At 46.7% G+C, this 20,459-nt stretch overlaps 1 protein-coding gene across 2 annotated transcripts in view; it reads right to left on the reverse strand.

Moving 5' to 3' along the window:
* The window catches only part of adamtsl2 (ADAMTS like 2), an 18,768-nt gene extending 4,334 nt beyond the window's left edge, over positions 1-14,434 (reverse strand). The window contains exons 1-16 of one of the 2 annotated variants that reach the window (XM_088995158.1): positions 14,311-14,434; positions 9,389-9,503; positions 7,829-7,971; positions 7,659-7,734; positions 7,477-7,579; positions 6,757-6,902; positions 6,541-6,664; positions 6,312-6,392; positions 6,049-6,224; positions 3,013-3,265; positions 2,481-2,835; positions 1,373-1,476; positions 1,158-1,284; positions 866-1,079; positions 220-375; positions 1-147 (exon numbers count right to left, since the gene is read on the reverse strand). The exon at positions 1-147 is cut by the window's left edge and continues 24 nt beyond it. In XM_088995158.1, coding sequence (XP_088851284.1) covers positions 1-147; positions 220-375; positions 866-1,079; positions 1,158-1,284; positions 1,373-1,476; positions 2,481-2,835; positions 3,013-3,265; positions 6,049-6,224; positions 6,312-6,392; positions 6,541-6,664; positions 6,757-6,902; positions 7,477-7,579; positions 7,659-7,734; positions 7,829-7,971; positions 9,389-9,502 — 2,319 coding nt within the window. In that variant the 5' untranslated portion in view covers position 9,503; positions 14,311-14,434. Of the gene's footprint in view, positions 148-219; positions 376-865; positions 1,080-1,157; positions 1,285-1,372; positions 1,477-2,480; positions 2,836-3,012; positions 3,266-6,048; positions 6,225-6,311; positions 6,393-6,540; positions 6,665-6,756; positions 6,903-7,476; positions 7,580-7,658; positions 7,735-7,828; positions 7,972-9,388; positions 9,572-14,310 lie in introns of those variants that run through there. The other variant, XM_088995159.1, reaches the window with a different exon arrangement.
* Between the last annotated feature and the right edge of the window lie 6,025 nt (positions 14,435-20,459).

The following is a 20,459-nucleotide window of genomic DNA, read 5'->3' on the forward strand; positions in this document are numbered from 1 at the left end:
GTGGGCTGGGCAATCCCTCTCTCCACAGGGCTGGAGACTGAGCGGTTTCTCGTCACCGGTACACTGGTCTTCGGCCACCACGCGGCCATCCGGGGTCTTGCAGTACACGTGGCGTACCATCCTGCCGTGCGGGCACGGGCCCGAGCACTAGGAACAGGAAGGCTCAAAATTGAATGCCGCCTCACCGTGAGGTTTTTGATTCATGCTGGCGTCACTCACTGGCCCCCACTCAGAAACGGTCCAGTGGCGTTCACAGGGAAGGCCCGTGCAGTTTTTCATGCTGGGCGGTCTGGTTGCCGGGTCACACGGGTGGCTTTCGTCAGAGCAGCGGACGTCCCGGGTGACCTGATCTCTTCGGCCACACTTGGCAGAACACTGGACCAGCGCATGTTAGCACGTTAGCACCCACCTCTTTTTGCCATGATTACGCCTCAGTGCCCAATATCAAAGTCAAAGTCAGCTTTATTGTCAAATATGCTAATACGCATGACATACAGCACAGATGAAATTACTGTCCTCTCGGACCCAGCGTGCAAGGCACTATAATGACTTTAACAAACATGAACACGAAAACGCCAATTTGCCGGGAGAGGAGCCGTTGTGTGTTCACGCGCCGCCATCTTGTAATATGTATATATCAATATAGCCACGGTCACATCGAAACAAAGAGATAGAGAGATGAAGTAGGGAAAGACGCGTTAGCATTTTGCTCTCGCTAATCTTGCCAATGATTAACTTTGTGCTAACGTGTCTTGTAAACAGCCAAAATTAATTTTGAGGTCACCAAAATCAGTTTTTGTTGTCCACATTATGTCAAAAACTAAGACACACCGTGAACATTTGGAGATAGTAGAAGGCGGCGTACCTCAGTCCACTCGGCCACCTCCCACTGTGGGCCACAAGCGGGACTCTTGCAAGGACGCCTCTCCACAGGTCTCTCCAGGTCGGCCACGGTGCACAAGTCACTATAGACGGAGCTGTCCAAGCCGGGTGACAGCATCTTCCAGCATCGGACCTGCCGGAACTGGAATCCTTCACCACAGGTCCGCGAGCACTCGCTCCAGCTGCTGGCCTCCCACCTGAGGGGGATCCAGAGAATCATCGACAATCAATTTTGTGGGTCCGTGTACAACATCTTGGGCTTGTCAGTAGCGTACCTGGGCTGACACTCCCGCCCAATGCAGAAGTCGTGGACGGGCTCTGGTCGGGTCAGCGCATCACAGTACATGTCATGCACCTCAGCGCCATCGTAGCGGATGCACGTGACAAAGGACGTGGACACGCCTAAAAGAGATCAGCCGTCATCGCTGGAGACACGTGGACAAAGTCCTGGTCCAGATTTGCAAGAAGGCAGCGGCTTGGGATGGGGTACCAATGGAGCAGGTAATGCTGCATGGCTCCTGGGAAGAAAGCTTCCAGCGGTACATGTCGGCTGGACTCATCTTCAGGTTCTTCTGGTAGTGCCGTGGGTTCCCCCTATGGAATGGCCCATCCTTCGTAAACCTAGCTAGATTTTAGGTGCCACGTGAAATGAGACAGACTCTGAAAAAGCAACCGTGTATTTCCTGGTTTCCTTCCAAAAGTATGTTCTGTTTTGATCTGTTTCAATACCTTGTTCTGTCTGACTAACTGCTTCTGTTGCTACTAACTTTGTTCCATTACCTGGTTCTGTTGCTGGGCTTACTTGGTTCTCTTTCATCATTGGGGTTTGTTTCAGGCTAGAACCCGGTTCTGTTACGTTACCACTTCTGTTCAGTTTATCGAATTTGTTTCTGTACCTACTTATTTCTGTGTAAGCTCTCAGTCGTACAGGAGTGGTCCATCGATGATAAGGTTTCTTCAGCTGTCATCTGTACTTTTTGAAGTTGTCGGACGTTTCGCCTCCTATCCAAGAGGCTTCGTCAGCGAACTAAAGTCTGACTGGTCGTATCGGCCCTATTTATATATCCCTAATGTCCGGACATGGCGGCGCCGGACACAGCTATAATAGGTCCCTACTGTCAGTGGGGAGTGGGGCAAATAGGCCAGTCGTTAGTCAGGAATGTAGGAACAATCAGTGGGGCCACAGGGAGTGGTCCTCTGCTCCCCCCAGCCTGAGAGTAGGGACCTATCATAGCTGTGTCCGGCGCCGCCATGTCCGGACATTAGGGATATATAAATAGGGCCGATACGACCAGTCAGACTTTAGTTCGCTGACGAAGCCTCTTGGATAGGAGGTGAAACGTCTGACACCTTCAAAATGTACAGATGACGGCTGAAGAAACCTTCTCATCGATGTACCTACTTATGTCTAAGTGCCGGTTCATGTAGGATTATCCGTTTTGGTTGAGGTACCTGTGTTTGTTTTGGTAATGTTTTAGTCCTGTTTCAAAACCCGGTTCTGTCCTATTCTGGTACCTGGTTCTGTTGAAGCACTTATTTTCCTTGGTTCTGTCCGTCGAGTGACCTGACTGGTCTATGACCACATTGTGGTGCATTACCTGGTTCTGTTGGCGCGGACGCCGGCCCTAGCCATGGCATACAGTGTCTTGTTATTGTAGAGTACGTCTGCGGCGCTGTCGTTGCGTTTACGTCCGAGTGTGAACTGCAGAGTCCGGTTGCGTCCGCGCGGTCCGTCGGAGTCCAGGTCACTGAGGTCCATCTCGGCCGAGAACAAGTCATCTCCTTCCGATTCCTGCAGCTGGTTGGTGGAAATATTTATGAGCAGCTCATCTGGGCCCACTCGTTCTTCCAGAAGAACCCTCCAGATGAGGTTGGGGGCGTCTGCCTCGGGGGCCAGGGGCACGTCGACGGGTATCGGGTTGGCGGTGCTCTTGGCGTGACTGCCGTTGCTCTCTGGTGGGCCAGGACGGAAAGTGTTAAAGAGACAAGTGAGATGTGGGGGTACTTCCCCACACAAGTTGCCCTACCCTTCATTCCTGAGGGGGTGGTCCTCTGCGTCTGATATTCTTATGTGTGCGCAAGTACCACCCACGTGTTGCACAAGTACCATCCACATGTGTATGTATACACCTGCATAGTGTGTATCGCTGTCACAGTGTATGTGCGCGGTCTCATCATAGACTTCGTTGGTCTCCTGCTGCTCGTCGCCCTCCGTACGGTGCACCCCGTCATAGCGGCTGGCATTGGGTGCCGGCAAGGGTCCGGTCTCCATCGAGCTGTCGACGCCCGTGTAGATGGGCGGCGGCGGCACAGCTGGCAGGGAGTCTCTCAGGACTGTGTACTCATACGTGATGTATGGAGTACGGCCGTTCTGATTCCACACCTAGAAGGACATGTCCAAGCTTGAAACCCTAACGCCCTGATTGGAGCTTTTTCTTTAAACCCGGCGTGGGTAATCCCAGTTCTGGAGGGCCGTTATCCTGCATGTTTTCCGTACGTATTGATCAGATCATCAGCAAGGTCTCTGGAAGCCTGATATTGAACCTGCACATTGGAATCAGGTGTGTTACAACCGTGAGAGTTGGAAAACATGCAAACCCGGTTTTGAAAACCCAACCCTCACTTTGTCATTTCCTTCTCAAGGCCTTCTCCAGGACTTAAGCCTGAGCTAAAATTAATTGAAGCCCTATTTTGAAACCCTAATCTTTGCCCGAAGCCAGTATTTTGAGAAGAATCATGAAACACTGGACGTGATGTTATTCTGTCCATTTGTGCCAATGGATGGTCCTCACATGAGATTCGCCTTGATGTTGAGAGTGGTGTGGGAGCTGTGCCTCAGGGATGGGAGGTTGTGAATTTGGGACAAATCGTCAGTAGTGTGCCATCGTCAGTAGTGAGCGAGATATAGAGATAGATAGAGAGATAGATAGAGAGAGATAGGTAGAGAGAGAGATAGGTAGAGAGTGAGAGAGAGAGAGAGAGATAGAGATAGAGATAGAGATAGAGAGATAGAGATAGAGATCGAGAGATAGAGATAGAGATAGAGATCGAGAGATAGAGATAGAGATAGAGATAGAGATAGAGATAGAGATAGAGATAGAGATAGAGATAGAGATAGAGAGATAGAGATCGAGAGATAGAGATAGAGATAGAGATAGAGATCGAGAGATTGAGATAGAAATAGAAATAGAGATCGAGAGATAGAGATAGAGATAGAGATAGAGATAGAGAGAGAGGTAGAGAGATAGAGGTAGAAAGATAGAGGTACAGAGATAGAGGTAGAGAGAGATAGAGATCGAGAGATAGAGAGAGAGAGAGAGAGAGAGAGAGAGAGAGAGAGAGAGAGAGAGAGAGAGAGAGAGAGAGAGATAGAGGTAGAGAGATGGAGGTAGAGGTAGAGGTCGAGGTAGAGATAGAGAGATAGAGAGGGTAGAGATAGAGAGGATAGAGTAGAGGTAGAGGTAGAGATAGAGGTAGAGAGATAGAGGCATAGAGAGATAGAGAGAGATAGAGATAGAGATAGAGATAGATAGAGATAGAGATAGAGAGAGTTAGAGAAATAGAGAGAGATATATAGAGATAGATAGCGAGATAGAGAGATAGAGAGAGAAATAGCGAGATAGATAGAGAGAGAGAGATAGGGAGAGATAGAGAGAGATAGATAGATATAGACAGATAGAGAGAGAGAGATAGATAGATAGATATAGACAGATAGAGAGAGAGATAGATAGATAGATAGATAGATAGATAGATAGATAGATAGATAGATAGATAGATAGATAGATAGATAGATAGATAGATAGAGAGAGAGAGAGAGAGAGAGAGAGAGAGAGAGAGAGAGAGAGAGAGAGAGAGAGAGAAAGGAGAGATATAGAGAAAGAGAGAGATAGAGAGATAGATAGAGAGAGTGTGAGAGAGAGAGAGAGAGAGAGAGAGAGAGAAAGAGAGAGAGGGAGAGAGAGATAGAGAGAGATAGATAGAGATAGATATTGAACCTGCACATTGGAATCAGGTGTGTTACAACCGTGAGAGTTGGAAAACATGCAAACCCGGTTTTGAAAACCCAACCCTCACTTTGTCATTTCCTTCTCAAGGCCATCTCCAGGACTTAAACCTGAGCTAAAATTAATTGAAGCCCTATTTTGAAACCCTAATCTTTGCCCGAAGCCAATATTTTGAGAATATCAACAAAGCTTTAAAGGACAACCGACGTCACTTTTTAGTTTTTTAACTGACACCAGAAAAACGTTTTATAGCATCTAAAATACCCAAAACATGCAATATGATATTTTTAGTCAAATGCAAAACACCAATAAAAATGACTTAAAGTGTCCAAAATCTGCAAAAAATTGAGCTGCGATTTGGGCATTTTCAGAAAGTCCCGCCCCCCTTTCGTGACGTCACGCCAAGACGTCTTGCATTGCTTGTGAATCAAAACAATGGCTTCAGAATCGGAGAATATGCTTTCTTGTTACACATCCAGTTATGAATATGATTCAAATAGTCCTGATGAGCAAAGCATACATGTTTGCAATCAATTAAATAATTTAGTGGGCCATTTTGAGGCAAATGGGCCGGGGGGAAATGTCTCACCCAAGAAGAGGCAGAAAAATGGCGACCAGCTCCGGTGAGGAATGAATCAGCTCGTTTCCACAGGCTGATACTATCTTTCCATGGAATTTGCCTCCCTCTGCTGGCGGCTTTTGGGTGTAAGACATGGTTTAAAAAAACAGTGATGTGATGGAAAGACGCTACGATGCTAAGCACTACAATGCGTCTTTTTTACGGTGAGGAGGCGGTCCTTTTCTGACGTCACGTACGGACTCGTCACCAACTCAAAAACAAGACTTCCTGAATGTTCAGCGCGAGTCTTAAAACGTAAAATATAGCTATATGCGGTGGAATCTTGTTAACATACGCCCAGTAGAAGTCATTTGAAGCCATTTTACAAATTATGGACAAAACTCGGTTGTCCTTTAAACCCCAGTTTGTAACCTTAACCGAAGCTTCCCCTGATATTGAAACCCTAATCCTGATTTCAACCTTCTTAAAACTCTCCCTCATCGGAGACCTTAACCATGTCCTTAACCTTGACTATGAAGCCCAAAACCAGGTGTGAAATCCAACCCTACTTCTAACTCTCATTTGTAGCACTGAACAAGGTACCAGGATGTTGATGGGCTGGTCCAGGGGCCCCTTGGCGACGATGTACTCAATGCCCGTTTCATAGATGTCCATGGGGCGGCGGTACTTGAAGACGGTACCGGCCACATGGAAGTTCTGAGGGCTGTCCACTTTGTAAGCGCCGTTAAAGAAGAAGTTCCCAGCCAGGTCAGTCACGGCTGCAAGAAGGAAGCGGGTGTGGCTTTTTCTTTTGCTTTTTGTCCGAGCCTAGAAACTTACGCGCCGGCTGTCAGCCAATGACTGACCGAGAACGTCAGCGGATTTTTTCCTTTCGATGACCTGGATGTCCCATGATCCTTCTGGGATTTGCGTGACAAAGGCGTAGCCTGTGAAATCAGGAGATAGGAAAGTGGTCTAAGGGGTCTCGGCGGCAGCAAGACACCCGAGCAATGGCGGGGGACTGTGGAGACTGGGACTTGAGAAGTGGCGTTCAAAAACGACGACGTGCCTAGCGGACGGCATTAGCGCACTCACCAAGCGTCGTGGCTCCGCGGCGGAAATTCCCAGTGACCCTGCTGCAGCTGCTGCCGTCGCCCTGGCACACGCCACATTTGTCCAGCGTGTTAGATGAGAAGAGAACGCCGTCGCATCCGATTGGCTGGGAGACATCAATTAAAACTGATCAATGACTCTGACACCTTCAGAGAATCTTGACCCCTGCGTTGAAATCTTGGCCGGTTGCGGACTCACCTCGCACTTACCGTCCACGCAGACGCCGCGGTAGCTGCTGTATTTACACGACGTGCCATCGCGCGCTGCCACCATCAGCTGACGCTGGCCGTCTGCAGTAGTGCAGTGGAGATCGCACGGGTTGCTGGAGATGTGCACGTAGTCGTCTGTATCCAAACGTGAAGGTTAAATTTAATAAGAACGAACGCATCGCAAAGGCAAATTGTTTGAATTGAGAAGAACTAAATGTGATTCGGCGGATTTTAGGATTTGGCCAAGCGTGATTTTTCCCACGAGGGGTTCCTGTTATTTCCAGATCTGAAAGACCCGAACCCGTAGATTAAGGGTGTCAAATCTACACGTATATGTGATTTAGCGCGTTTTAGGGTTTGGCCAGGCCACATGATATTTCCCACCAGGGGTTTCTGTTCTTTCCAGATCTGAAAACCCGAACCCTTAGACTAAGGGTGTATAAACTACATGTAATTCAGCTGACTTTAGAATTTGGCCCGGCAACATGGTTTATCCCACCGGGGGTTTCTGTTGTTTCCAGATCTGAAAGACCCAACCCCGTAGATCAAGGGTGTCAAATATTGTAGTTACGGTTTCCTCGTGGTCCTCGTTATAATTTTTGGGGAACCCATTAAAATGTTTCCTTGGGTTTCGAACCCCCGTTTGAACCTCAACAGCGAGTTTGCGGCTTTCCAACCTGACGACCGAGTAAGACCAAACCCGTGATACCCGGATAGAGAGGTTTCCACTGGTAGCTGCGGCCACTGTAGAGCTGCGAGTTGAAAGACCAGCACTGCTCCTCGCGGAAACTTCGGCCGCTGGCCGGACAGTCCTGGCAAAGCGGCAAAACGTGACAGTCGGCATCGGGCCGGATGTTCCTTGAGCGCCCTGTCCGTGTTTGAGTGACTGACTTCCGTGTTGCACAGGTGGTATCGCTTGGACATTCCCGAGCATGTCATGTTGTCCTTGAACACGGCAACTTTCTTTCTTTGGACACCAAAAGGCACACGTGAACAACATTAACGAGAGAACTCAGGTCCTTTGTCGTGGCGCAGTGTCACGGACGGGAGCTTCTCGTGACCTTTGTTTGAGGCAGTGCCTCTCCTGTGACTTGACGCCTCCACCACAGGTTCGCGTGCACGCCGTCCACTTGGCCCACTCGCCCCACCAGAACGCCGTCACCTGAAGCTCCTCCAGACTGTTGGAGGCCACGCCGCCTTCCTCCTGCGCACACGTATGTCCGACAATCAAAACGTGATGATCGGTGGAACTTAAGATGCATTGTTGGATTTGGATTTCCGAAGGGGTCCAGTACCTGTATGAAGTTTTGTGAAATCCAAGAGCCTTTGTAGTTTTAAAGTACAGTGATACCTCATCTTACGAACGCTTTAGCTCACGAACTTTTCACCTTACGAACATTAAATTCACGAGAATATAGTCTAGGCTAACGAATTAGTTTTTGGCGGACGAACCAAACCACACAGCGCCACTGTGGCTGGCGGACTAGTTTTCCACACCCCCTTTGAGTGCAGACGTTTTATTATTGAGCGGAGTACTTTTGCTATTATGGGACCAAAAAAGACCCCACCAGCCGAAGAGGACACAAAAGAAAATTACGGTCGAGCAGAAGGGGGAAAACTAAAAATCTAAAAACACGAACAAGGTGTGCGTTTGTGTGACTTAGCGTCCCAGTAACAGTATGCTAAGTTGACCATTGTTACGTGTGGCTAAGGGTGTTTCTGTGTTGTCTAAGCAATGGTCTCAGGCAATAGAAGAGGTTGAAAAACTTCTGTTGATTTGGATTCACGAAAATCAGCTAGCAGGGGACCGTGTGAGTGAGGGTATCATCGCCGAGAAAGCACAGCAACTTCACTCGGATATCATCAAGAGGCAACTACATCAACGACCATCACAAAGGTCAATAAAACGACTTTATTATACACTACAGTTTATTTCTTTCATTACAATACAATAGCACATTTATTATTCATAAAATATGGTGTATTTTGTGGAGTTCTAAGGCTTATTTAGTAGAACATTATGTTTTATGGGGACCTGGGAATGGATTATTCTCATTTTAATGGTTTCTTATGGGAAATGAATGTTTGGCAGATGAACTTTTCGCCTTACACACACTTTTTTTGAACCAATTAGGTTCGTAAGCTCAGTTATCACTGTACCAGGTAATATAGGTAGGCACTAAACAACCCTGAGTTTGTGGAACTTGGCGGTTTTTGGACCATGACAGTTTTTTTTCCATGAGAATTCTTGTCCAAATGGAATTCCTGGGCTAATTTGTCAGGGCCAAAAGAAGACCCTGTCGCCAGTGTGAGCATGCCAACCAATCATAATTCAGTGAAAGAGCATTGTTATGAACGTCCCAAAAAGTGCTGATCCGGCACTTTCTAAACATTCCCCATGTGCAGTGGCGGGAGCCATCAAACCTGCTGGAATTTGAGGAGGGGCAGCGGGGTACCGGGGGCAGGGGGGGCCGGCAGACAGCGCCCCTCGTCGCCCAAGCGGTCTACGTGCTTAAGGAGAACAAGAGGAAATACGAGAGCAAGCCCTCGAAAGGGACGGCCAAAAGTCAACGGGAAGATGTTGGGGTGATCTCTAAGTGTGTCTTGTGCGGGTGCTTCACCTGCAGCGGTGCAATGGCCGTGGTAGCGAGACGTCCTACGGACATCATCAGTGTGAGGACAGCCAGCAGGACCACGGCGGTCTCACCAAACGTTCCCCTGGAACGCACGCGCATCCTGGTGGACAAAATAAAAAAACATGAGCTAATAATGTTGTTAGCATGACACCAAAATAAGTTGACATTGGAAAATGTTGTGACGGCGGCATGTTGTTTGATGGTTGCTACTAGTATGACCGGAGTAGAAGCACAAATTGCTAGCATGACGGGAACATTAGCGGAGCTTGGTGACACTGATGTTGACAGCAATCTGTCGGGTCGATACGAGTTCATGTTTAGCGTGTTGGGTAACAACACAGTGAAAGTGAATTCTGCTTCTGTTTACACTTGGAAAAAAAATCAAGCTAACGCTAGCATGGCGGCAAGATGAGCTAATATTAATAAGTACTTTTTTGTGTTAGCTACCTAACTAGCAATAACGTGCAGTCAGGGGAGGCAGGTGAGGCTATGCCTTACCTGTCATCATGGAAATATCAAATGACAAAATAAATTAAACAGTTATATTTATTTAGTGATTTGTACTTTAATGTTCTTTTCCATTTAACTTCACCATTTGTGGATGTTTTTTCAAAATCGCTGAATTTTCGCATTTACCGTTCAAATACTAAGTGGAGACGCGCGGTGAGTATGTAGCTCACAAACGTTGAGGCATGAATGTAAATCTCCTGGAAAGCTTCTCAGCTTTTTGGCCAAGAAGGATCTCATTGAAACTATTCCTGAAGCAACAAAGTTGCTCCAGCTCGTGCTCACTGTTCCATCTACTACAGCATCAGTGGAGCGGTCATTCTCACTCAGCACAAGACTGAAAACATACAGTCGGAACAGGACTGATCAAGGACGACTTTCTTCACTGGCAGTGATCTCCATTGAGACAAAGAGACTAGGACTTCATTTATAAGTAAAGGTAACACGATAACGTTTTTTTCATTCTTTTTTTTCTATGCTAGAGTTTGTATACAGTATATAAGGAATGCTGACATAACATTTTAAGCAAAACATGTTAACTGTTGCCAATCAAATGGTGAATAAGCTACTCTGTGGAGTTCCTATGTTTGTAAATCTGACTGTGATGACGTCAGTGCCTCACCAGCCATGAAACTCACCACACGTCACTGCTAACCAGGCATCCAGCTAGCTCACTAGCTGTCCGGCTAGCTATCTGGCTGTCTGTCTCGCTAGCTATCTGGCTGGCTTGCTGGCTAGCTCTCTAGCTGGCTATCTATTAGCTATATAGCTGTATAGCTAGATAATTCTCTATTAGCGAGCTAACTTTCTACCTATTTGAATTACTTTCGAGTTGAGTGAACGCTGGCGCGTGTGGTTGCCGCTGCTCACCCACAAAAAAAACTATCCTGGAACTGTTAGGTGACCTTGAGAGTTTTGAAAGGCGCTTATAAATAAAATGCATTATTATTATTATATTTGTGTTAGCATGACACCCTAATTAATGAACATCTAATTTATCCATCCATCCGATTGTCCTCATCAAAGTTCCAGGGCGTGCTGGCCGCTATCCCAGTGATATTTAAACACGGTAAACCGGTAGCCGGCCGATCGCAGATTAAGTAATGTTATTTTAAAAATGCTAACGTGATGGCAACATGTGATAGTTGTCTGAAGATCGGGATTTCCAAGAGTCTACTTGATGTTTGGATGAGAAGGACTAAATGCAAGATAGCTATCTGTGATCTATTTGCTATCTGTTAGCTGACTAGATAGCTATATAGCTGGATTGCTAGCTATCTAGCTAGCTGGCTATCTATTAGCTATCTAGCTAGCTTCCTAGCTCCCTAGCTAGTTAGCTGTTAGCTAGCTAGTTTTCTATCTATTTGAGTTACTTCTGGGTTGAGTGAACGCTGGCGCGTGTGAGTGTCCCAGCTCACCCACAGAAAAACTTATCTTGTGAAGTAAGCTTGAGAGTTTTTAAAGGCACATATAAATTAAATGTATTATTATTATTATTATTATTATTATTATTATTATTATTATTAAGATGAAAAAGCTAAAGTTGCTATCATGACGGGAACACGAGCAAAGGTTGGTGATACTGACGGTAAAATGAAGTGGACCCTGAGGTGAATGGCCACCCAAAGCAAACTAACTCCTATCGCTTCAACAGGTCTTTTGTTTATGATTGACAAGCTAACAAGACGATCGCCAGTGTATGTTTAGCTTGTTGGGTAACCACGCAGCGAAAAGTGAAAGTGAATTCTGCTTCTGTTTACACTTGCGCAACAAAAGTAAACCAAAACAATAACAAGCTAAGGTTAGCATGGCGCCATTATGAGCAAATATTCTTGTTAGCGTGACGTCCATATTGATAAACATCCATCCTTTGGACTCGTTTCGCCTCGAAAGGGACGCAGGGTGTGCTGGAATCTAGCCCATCGTTTTTTTGGGGGGAAACATCAAACTGGTTGCCGGTCAATCGCAGATAAATTAACATTAGCAAAGAAGCTAACAATGTGGTGCCAGCATGTGATGGTTGTTTCTCGGTTGATGCTAAGCTGACACTCCAAGTTTTTAGCGTGACAGGAACATGAACAAAGGTTGTCGGCACTCGGCCCCCTCGCCCCACCAGAACGGTCTTTCAAAGCAAGCTAACAGGTGTTGCACCAAGTGATGTGGTTTCCCCCAGGCCCCCTCTCTCTCCCACACAACCACAAGCACGCTAAGACTAAAGTAAACAGTCTTGACGGGCCCCCAGGGGCCACACTCTGTCTTGTTATTGCAACGCCGGCAGTCTCAGTGCCTGCACACATGGACACACACAAACACAGATCCTTTGTCGGATCCACGTGGACGAAAGCACATTATGCTAGCTAACATGCTAACTTGGCCAGTGTCACAAACACAAGCCAGTCTTGCTGTTAGCGCGACACAAGTTTTGTTCTCGAAGTGGCGACTGAGGCTAACGTTAAATTTTCTGATGGATCCTATGAGAAAGCTTCAGAAAGAGCTAAGCGTACTTTAGCGGAACCTCAAAAAGAACTTCTGACGGACCCTACAAAGAGATTCAAGCAACCTCTGACAAAAAAATCTCTTCAATAGAAGGAATAGTAGAAATTGTGACATTTGTAGCGGAAAATTAAAAATAATTTTCCACAAAACATTAGAAGGATGGGACCTGTGCAAGAGCCGTAAGTCTACACTGCAACATTTCCAAACATCTGGACCATAAAGGACCATGATTATGAAATCTCAGAAAGAATGTAGTAGAACCTATAAAACGACCTAAAAGTACTTTGGTAGTACCATTCCAAGAAGTTATGTCTGACATATGTAACTATGCAATCAATGGTTGAGGTTGTGGTGGATGGACCCTATAACAGGTCCTGTGGAAGCACCCTTAAAAACCTCTGGTGAAAGGTCTCAAAGAACCTACGGTAGAACCTGTCTTAAAACCTCACGTGCAACTTCAGATGTCGAAATGACAAGACAGACTTTGGAGAATAATTAAGGGACACTCTGAGAGAATACAAAACAATACCAGGGCAGAACTTCCCCATGGAAGTTGGAACCCGTAGAAGAATAAATTCTGGCGGACACTACAGAGGGTGTCAAAGTTCAACTGACGTCACCCGTGGAAAGCGTCCTTAACAGCGTCTGGAGAAAGCTCTCAATAAGCTTACGGTAGAACCTGTCTTAAAACCTCATGTGCAACTTCAGACGTCGGAATTACAAGATAGTCTTCTTAGAATAATGAAGGGGCACTCCGAGAGAATACAAAACAATACTCTGGCAGAAGTTCCCCATGGAAGTAGGAACCCATAAAAGAAGAAAATCTGGCGGACCCTACAGACGATGTCAAACAGTTCTACTGACATCACCGTCGTGCAAAGCATCCTTAAAAACATCTAGTGAAAGCTCTCAAAGAACCTATGGTAGAACCTGTCTTAAAACTTCACGCTCAACTTCAGACGTCGGAATGACAAGACAGTCTTTGTAGAATAATTAAGGGACATTCCGAGAGATTACAAAACAATACCCTGGCAGAAATTCTCCATAGAAGTTGGAACCATTAAAAAAGAAATTCTGGCAGACCCTACAGAGGATGTCAAACAGTGCTTCTGACATCACCTGTGGAAAGCGCCCTTAAAAACTTCTGGTGAAAGCTCTCAAAGTACCTACGGTAGACATGTCATAAAACCTCACGTGCAGCTTCAGACGTCAGAATGACAACAATACCCGGGAAGAACTTCTCCATGGAAGTTGGAACCCATCAAAGAAGAAATTCTGGCAGACCCTGCAGGCGACGTCAAACAGTGCTACTGACATCACCCGTGGAAAGCGCCCTTAAAAACGTCTAGTGCAGGGGTGTCCAAAGTCAGTCCTCGAGGGCAGCCGGCCTGCCTGTTTTCCAGCTCTCCCAGGAGCAACGCACCTGAATCAAATCATCAGGACCATTTTGATGCTGCTTCAGAGCTGGCTGATGAGCTGATCATTTGAATCAGGTGTGTTGCTCCTAGAAGTGCTGGAAAATAGGCAGGACAGCGGCCCTCGAGGACCGACTTTGGACACCCCTGGTCTAGTGGAAGGTCTCAAAGTACCTACGGTAGAACCTTCCATAAAACCTCTTGTACAACTCATAATGGATTGAGAGGAGAGTTGATGAACAATCCCGAAAGGCAATGTCTGGCTCAAACTCTCGGAGAAGCTTTGGTAGAACCTCTCAGAAAAACACAAACAAACAGGAACCCTAATTGGCTGTTGATGCACAGTAACGCACACTTAGAATCACAGAGTAGAGTTTTGTGGCTTTGTTTTGGTCTGATGCAACACGCCTGTGTGCACCCACACACAAAACACGCACAGACACGCACTCACACACACACAACAGGCTTGACATGGGGATACACACTCACCTCCCCCTTTTGCAGTCCAAGGGCGTCTGACTTTGTGTTGAGGATGCCGCTCAGTGTGCGTCTACGTGCTTTGCGAGCCCTTACGCACGTGCACGCGCAACCACCGGTGTTGCGTCGCGCGTGTCTGCCGCCGAATGAGGAGACGCCAGTGTGGAAGCAAGAAAGGATGGAAGGGAGGGAGGGCGCAAGGAGGTAAGGTGTGTGCTCCTCGCATCCCTCTACCTCCTCCTCTTCTTCCTGAGTCAGCAGGCGTTTCCCCCCCTTTTTCATTTTCTGGAACTCCTAAACGGGACCCAAAGTCTGCGGCGGGCCGTGGATGTGGCCTTCACACCTCGCTGCTTCCTCCCCCCGGACAAGTCCCAGACTTCCCACAATAGTACTCTGCCTAGACGTGGCTGAAAACGGGCCAAGAGCAACAAGAACCTGAGCGAACGCCGCCTAGCTCTGAAGGCCCCGATATGGCGTTCACGCGCCATGCTTGGCGCCTGATAGCGCCATTTTACAGCCTTGTACATTCCTCGAAAGCCCTTGTAAAACAACCTCAAAGAGGTTGTTTGTTTGTTTGTTTCAAATTTGTACAGATGACGGCTGAAGAAACCTTCTCATCGATGGACCACTCCTGTACGACTGAGAGCTTACACAGACGAACCTCAAAGAGGAGCTAAATATCTAAGATGGCATAACCTAAGGAAGAATTCCCACTAAGTTGCTATTAATTTGCTTTATATTAGCTATCTAGCTGGCTACCAAGCGAGTTATGTATATTCTGTCTATTAGCTGTCTATTCGCTATCTAGCTCTGACTGGCTATCTAGCTGGCTATCGAGCTGGCTCCCTAGCTGCCTACCTACTTAGCTATTTATTTGCTATCTAGTTGCTGTCTATTTTCTGTCTATTAGCTATCTGGCAGGCTATTTGGCTATCTAGCTTGCTAGCTATTAGCTATCTAGCAGACTACCTAGCTGGCTACCTAGCTAGCTATGTACAGTAAAGTCTCGTTATATCGATATCGGATATATCGATAGTCCCGGTTATATCGATACTATTTCTATGCACGCACGGAGAAAATTACATGCAAACAGGGTCGGATATATCGATAGTCCCGGTTATATCGATATTTTTTCGGACTCCCTTGAATAGCGATATAACGAGACTTTACTGTATTTTCTATCTAATTGCTGTCTATTAGCTATCTGGCTGGCTAGCTGGCTATCTAGCTAGCTAGCTACCTCGCTAGTTATATATTTTCTGTCTATTAGCTGTCTATTATCTATCTAGCCAGATAGCTGGCTATCTAGCTATCTGGTTGGCTATCTAGATGGCTGTCTAGCTGGCTACCTAGCTGGCTACCTACTTAGCTATTTATATGCTATCTAGTTGCTATCTATTTGCTGTCTATTAGCTATCTGCCTGGCTAGGTGGCTATCTATCTAGCTATATATTAGCTATCTGGCTGGCTACCTAGCTAGCTATCTATGTGCTATCTATTTGCTCTCTATTAGCTATCTAGCTGGCTAGATGGCTATCTAGATAGCTAGCTATTAGCTATCTAGCTGACTACCTAGCTGGCTACATAGCTATCTCACTAGTTATGTATTTTCTGTCTATTAGCTGTCTATTATCTATCTAGCCGGATAGCTGGCTATCTAGCTATCTGGTTGGCTATCTAGATGGCTGTCTAGCTGGCTACCTAGCTGGCTACCTAGCTGGCTACCTACTTAGCTATTTATATGCTATCTAGTTGCTATCTATTTGCTGTCTATTAGCTATCTGCCTGGCTAGGTGGCTATCTATCTAGCTATATATTAGCTATCTGGCTGGCTACCTAGCTAGCTATCTATGTGCTATCTATTTGCTCTCTATTAGCTATCTAGCTGGCTAGATGGCTATCTAGCTATTTGGATGCTATCTAGCTGGCTATCTAGCTAGCTAGCTATCTATTGGACTGAATTTGATTTGCCTTTATTAGTCTCGCAGTGGAGAAATTTACATTTCACAGCGGCAAAGTGATGAAAGGAATGAAAGTTGAAAAACAAAATACATGAGCTGCTGGAAAGGCGGCCACTCTGGCGAAGTCAAAAGAACAAAAAAACTAAATTACAAATAATATGACAACACTGAGATAGGCTCCAGCACCCCCCGCGACCCTAATGAGGAATAAGCGGTACGGAAAATGAGATGAGATGAGAGATGAGTTCTTCTCTCATATGATAAGAGGTTCCTCAAAGAGGTTCTGTCATACAATAAGTTGGACCCAACCTAGAGTTTGGTAACAGCTTTTCTAGGGTTTCTGAGAGGTGGTGATTTTAGAGGTTGTCTTATGAAAACCACCAGAACCTCAACCTCCACCATTTTATTTTATTTTAGATGTCAATTCTTTGACGGACTCCACAAATAACAGCGCCGTCGATTGTTTAAATGATAGCTTGTAACAGACGTCTTATGGTGAATTTTGTCACCATGTTTTGTAAGTGGCCCCACACGGGATTTCGTTCATGGCACTTTGCATAAATGATCCCAAAGGGTTTATCGCAAAGTCTATCAGAAGTTCCACCGGACATTTTCTGGGAGGTTTTCCATAAGATCCATGATCATTGGACACGCAGGGTCCATCATAGCATGCCAGTTAGAACCTAGCAAGAGTTGGAATTCTGATAGATCCTCATGGAGAATCTACTGAAGAACCTCTCCCATAAAGTGTTTGGTGTAAAATCTAACAACGAAGGGACATGTGATGCGCAAACTTCTGAGAAAGCTCCTAAAAACTTATTGGAGTTGTCGGTCGAAAATAATAATAATAATACACTTCATTTATAAGTGAGAAGGTTTCTTCAGGCGTCATCTGTACAAATTTGAAGGTTTCGGACGTTTCGCCTCCTATCCAAGAGGCTTAGTCAGCGAACTAAAGTCTGACTGGTCGTATCGGCCCTATTTATATATCCCCGCCGGACACAGCTATGATAGGTCCCCTACTCTCAGGTTGGAGGGAGCAGAGTACCACTCCCTGTGGCCCCACTGATTGTTGAGAGCACTCACTAACTGTGGGTACCCTCAGTGGTCATTCAACAAATGTCAGAAAGAAAGAATAGGGAATGAAACCAAAAATTCTCAAGATACAAAAAGGAGAGGAGTAGCAGTACCTTACATTGCAGGAGTTTCTGAAAAATTACAAAGAGTCCTTTGGCAACACAAAATTCCTACTTATTTCAAACCGATAAACACGTTAAGGCAAAAATTAGTGCATCCAAAAGATAGGCTACCAAATGAAAAACAAAGTAATGTAGTTTATTCAATACATTGTAAGAATGAAAATTGTAAAGAGCAGTACATTGGGGAGACTCAACAAATTCTCAAAAAAAGACTTTATCAACATCGCAGGGATAATACTAGTGGGCCTCAATCGGCAGTACATTTGCACCTAAAAGCTAGCAACCACTCATTTGACGACAATGAGGTTAAAATCTTAGCGAAAGAACATAGATGGTTTGAAAGGGGGGTAAAAGAAGCGATTCTCATCAAACAACTAAATCCTTCATTAAACCGGTCTGGTGGGGTGAGGTTCAATTTGGATCGTTCATACAATAGCCTGCTTAAGCAAAAGAGGTTAGGCAACATTCGTAATGCTGATGAGGTGATACCGCTGGGAGTGGGGCAAATAGGCCAGTCGTTAGTCAGGAATGTAACAACAATCAGTGGGGCCACAGCGAGTGGTCCTCTGCTCCCCCCAACCTGAGAGTAGGGACCTATCATAGCTGTGTCCGGCGCCGCCATGTCCGGACATTAGGGATATATAAATAGGGCCGATACGACCAGTCAGACTTTAGTTGGCTGACGAAGCCTCTTGGATAGGAGGCGAAATGTCCGAAACCTTCAAATTTGTACAGATGACGGCTGAAGAAGCCTTCTCATCGATGGACCACTCCTGTACGACTGAGAGATTACACAGACGTATTCATTTATAAGTGCCTTTCAAAACTCTCAAGGTCACTTAACAAGAACCTCTACTATTACATGAGCACTCGCAGTAGTGGGGCTCACGTGTATTAGGCCGAGACAGAGACAGCATCATGTTCTTTCACCACAGAAACATTTGGGAGAGGACAAAAAAAAAAGAATAAGCTCTTCACGTGAGCAGGGAGTGAGAAAGTTGTTTGACTTCCAGGTGAATTTAGCTTGATTGATGGCGGCGTTGTGAGGACCACCGTGTCTGCCCGCCATGTCGTCTTCCTCCCATCATGGCGTCTCGCGATCCCGTTACTCGTTCAGCCCCACCGGCTCCCTTTTCCTGCTGTTATTCCTCCCCTGCTCCCTTCGCGCTCTTCTGTCTACGTCGCTGTTTCCACAGCTGCTTGCGTTGCTCGACGCACTTTCACCAAGCCTTGTCAGGCATCTGCGCGCACCCGACTGTCCTCAAAATCCCAGACCGAGGGGGGGGGGGGGTTGCACCATCCGAATGCCACGGACTTGACTCATGGCACTAGCATCGTGTCCCTGACATGCCCCTCGCACACTATGGCAACGCCACCTAGCAAAACAGCCCCAACATGTGCACAAAATGCTGCTAATATTGTAGCGGAATGCCACTACGTGCTACCAGAACACCGCAAATATGCGATTAGCCTACTCCGCCACAAAAACACAATGACATAGCTATCGTCGTGTCGCCAGAATGTCCCTAAAGGACCTTGAAGATGGCAGCACCAGACAGAATGGTGTTAGCCGCAAGCTAGTGCGGCATCCTACCCCTGAGACACCATGATGGGAACAGAATATTCACGGGATATTAACGCGGCATCCCGCCCGGACTCCTCCACAATATCACCACCCAGTCACCAAGGTAAGGTAAGGTACAGAATGTCAAAAGGATACCCAAACAATATCCTCACCGCCGCCGTTAGCATCAGGATGAACGACCCTAACGGACCTCGAAGATGGCACCAACAGACAGAATAGAGTTAGCCGCAAGCTAGTGTGGCATCCCTCCGGCCTCCGTCGTATCACCACCAAGTCACTATGGTGGTCACAGAATATTGACGGGATGCCCAAACAATACCGTCACCACCACCGTTAGCATCAGGATGAATGACCCTAACGGACCCCAAGGATGGCACAACCAGACAGAATGGTGTTGGCCGCAATCTAGCGCGGCATGCCACCCCCGAGACACCAAGGCGAGAACCGAATATTAACGGGATACCCAAACAATACCGTCACCGGCGCCGTTAGCATCAGGACGAATGACCCTAACGGACCTCGAAGATGGCACCACCAGAGAGAATGGTGTTAGCCATGAGCTAGCGCGGCATCCCATCCAGACACCTTCACAATTTCACCACCAAGTCACCAAGGTGGATACAGATTATTAAAGGGATACCCAAACAATGCCGTCACCGCCGCCGTTAGCATCAGGATGAATGACCCAAACGGACCCCGAAGATGGCATCACAAGACAGAATGGTGTTAGCCGCAAGCTAGCGCGGCATCCCACCTCCGAGACACCAGTGTGGATACAGAATATTAATGGGATGCCCAAACAATATTGTCACCGTCACCGTTAGCATCAGGATGAATGACTCTATCGGACCTCGAAGATGGCACCACCAAACAGAATTGTGTTAGCCGCAAGGTAGCGCGGCACCCCACCGGCCTCCGCCGTATCACCACCAAGTCACCAAGCTGCTCACAGAATGTCAACAGGATACCCAAACAATACCGTCACCGCCGCCGTTAGCATCAGGATAAGCTTGAACACATTTAAGATGGGAGACCCCCTGGAAACGGGCTCAAACAGAAAGACTCGGTGGGAAGAAGGCCTGGTGGGGGTTGAAAGGTGCAGGCCTCGCATCGTGGAATGCGGAGGAAGCTCGATGTTTTCTCAGATGCGTCCAGGAAGTCTGTTCTACGTTCTTTTCCCACAGCGTGTTTAGACTGCCTGGTGGGTGCGGAGGTGACGACAGGAGTCTTCTCACATTTCAGCGCCTCCTCGCAGACGTGAGCTTCTTCTCGTTGCCCTGCCAAGATGCAGAGTTAGCGCCACGGGCGACCGCGGCCGGATCCTCCTGAAATGGACGTGGTTGGATCATTATAAGGGTTCTGTGAAACTTGAGGATCTTTTGGTACGTTGGATGAAAGAGGCAGTTATCCCCGCGG

This window comes from Hippocampus bargibanti, linkage group LG04 (genome assembly GCF_051943395.1).
Source record: "Hippocampus bargibanti isolate YZ-2025 linkage group LG04, ASM5194339v1, whole genome shotgun sequence".
In the NCBI taxonomy this organism is placed as follows: Eukaryota; Metazoa; Chordata; class Actinopteri; order Syngnathiformes; family Syngnathidae; genus Hippocampus; species Hippocampus bargibanti.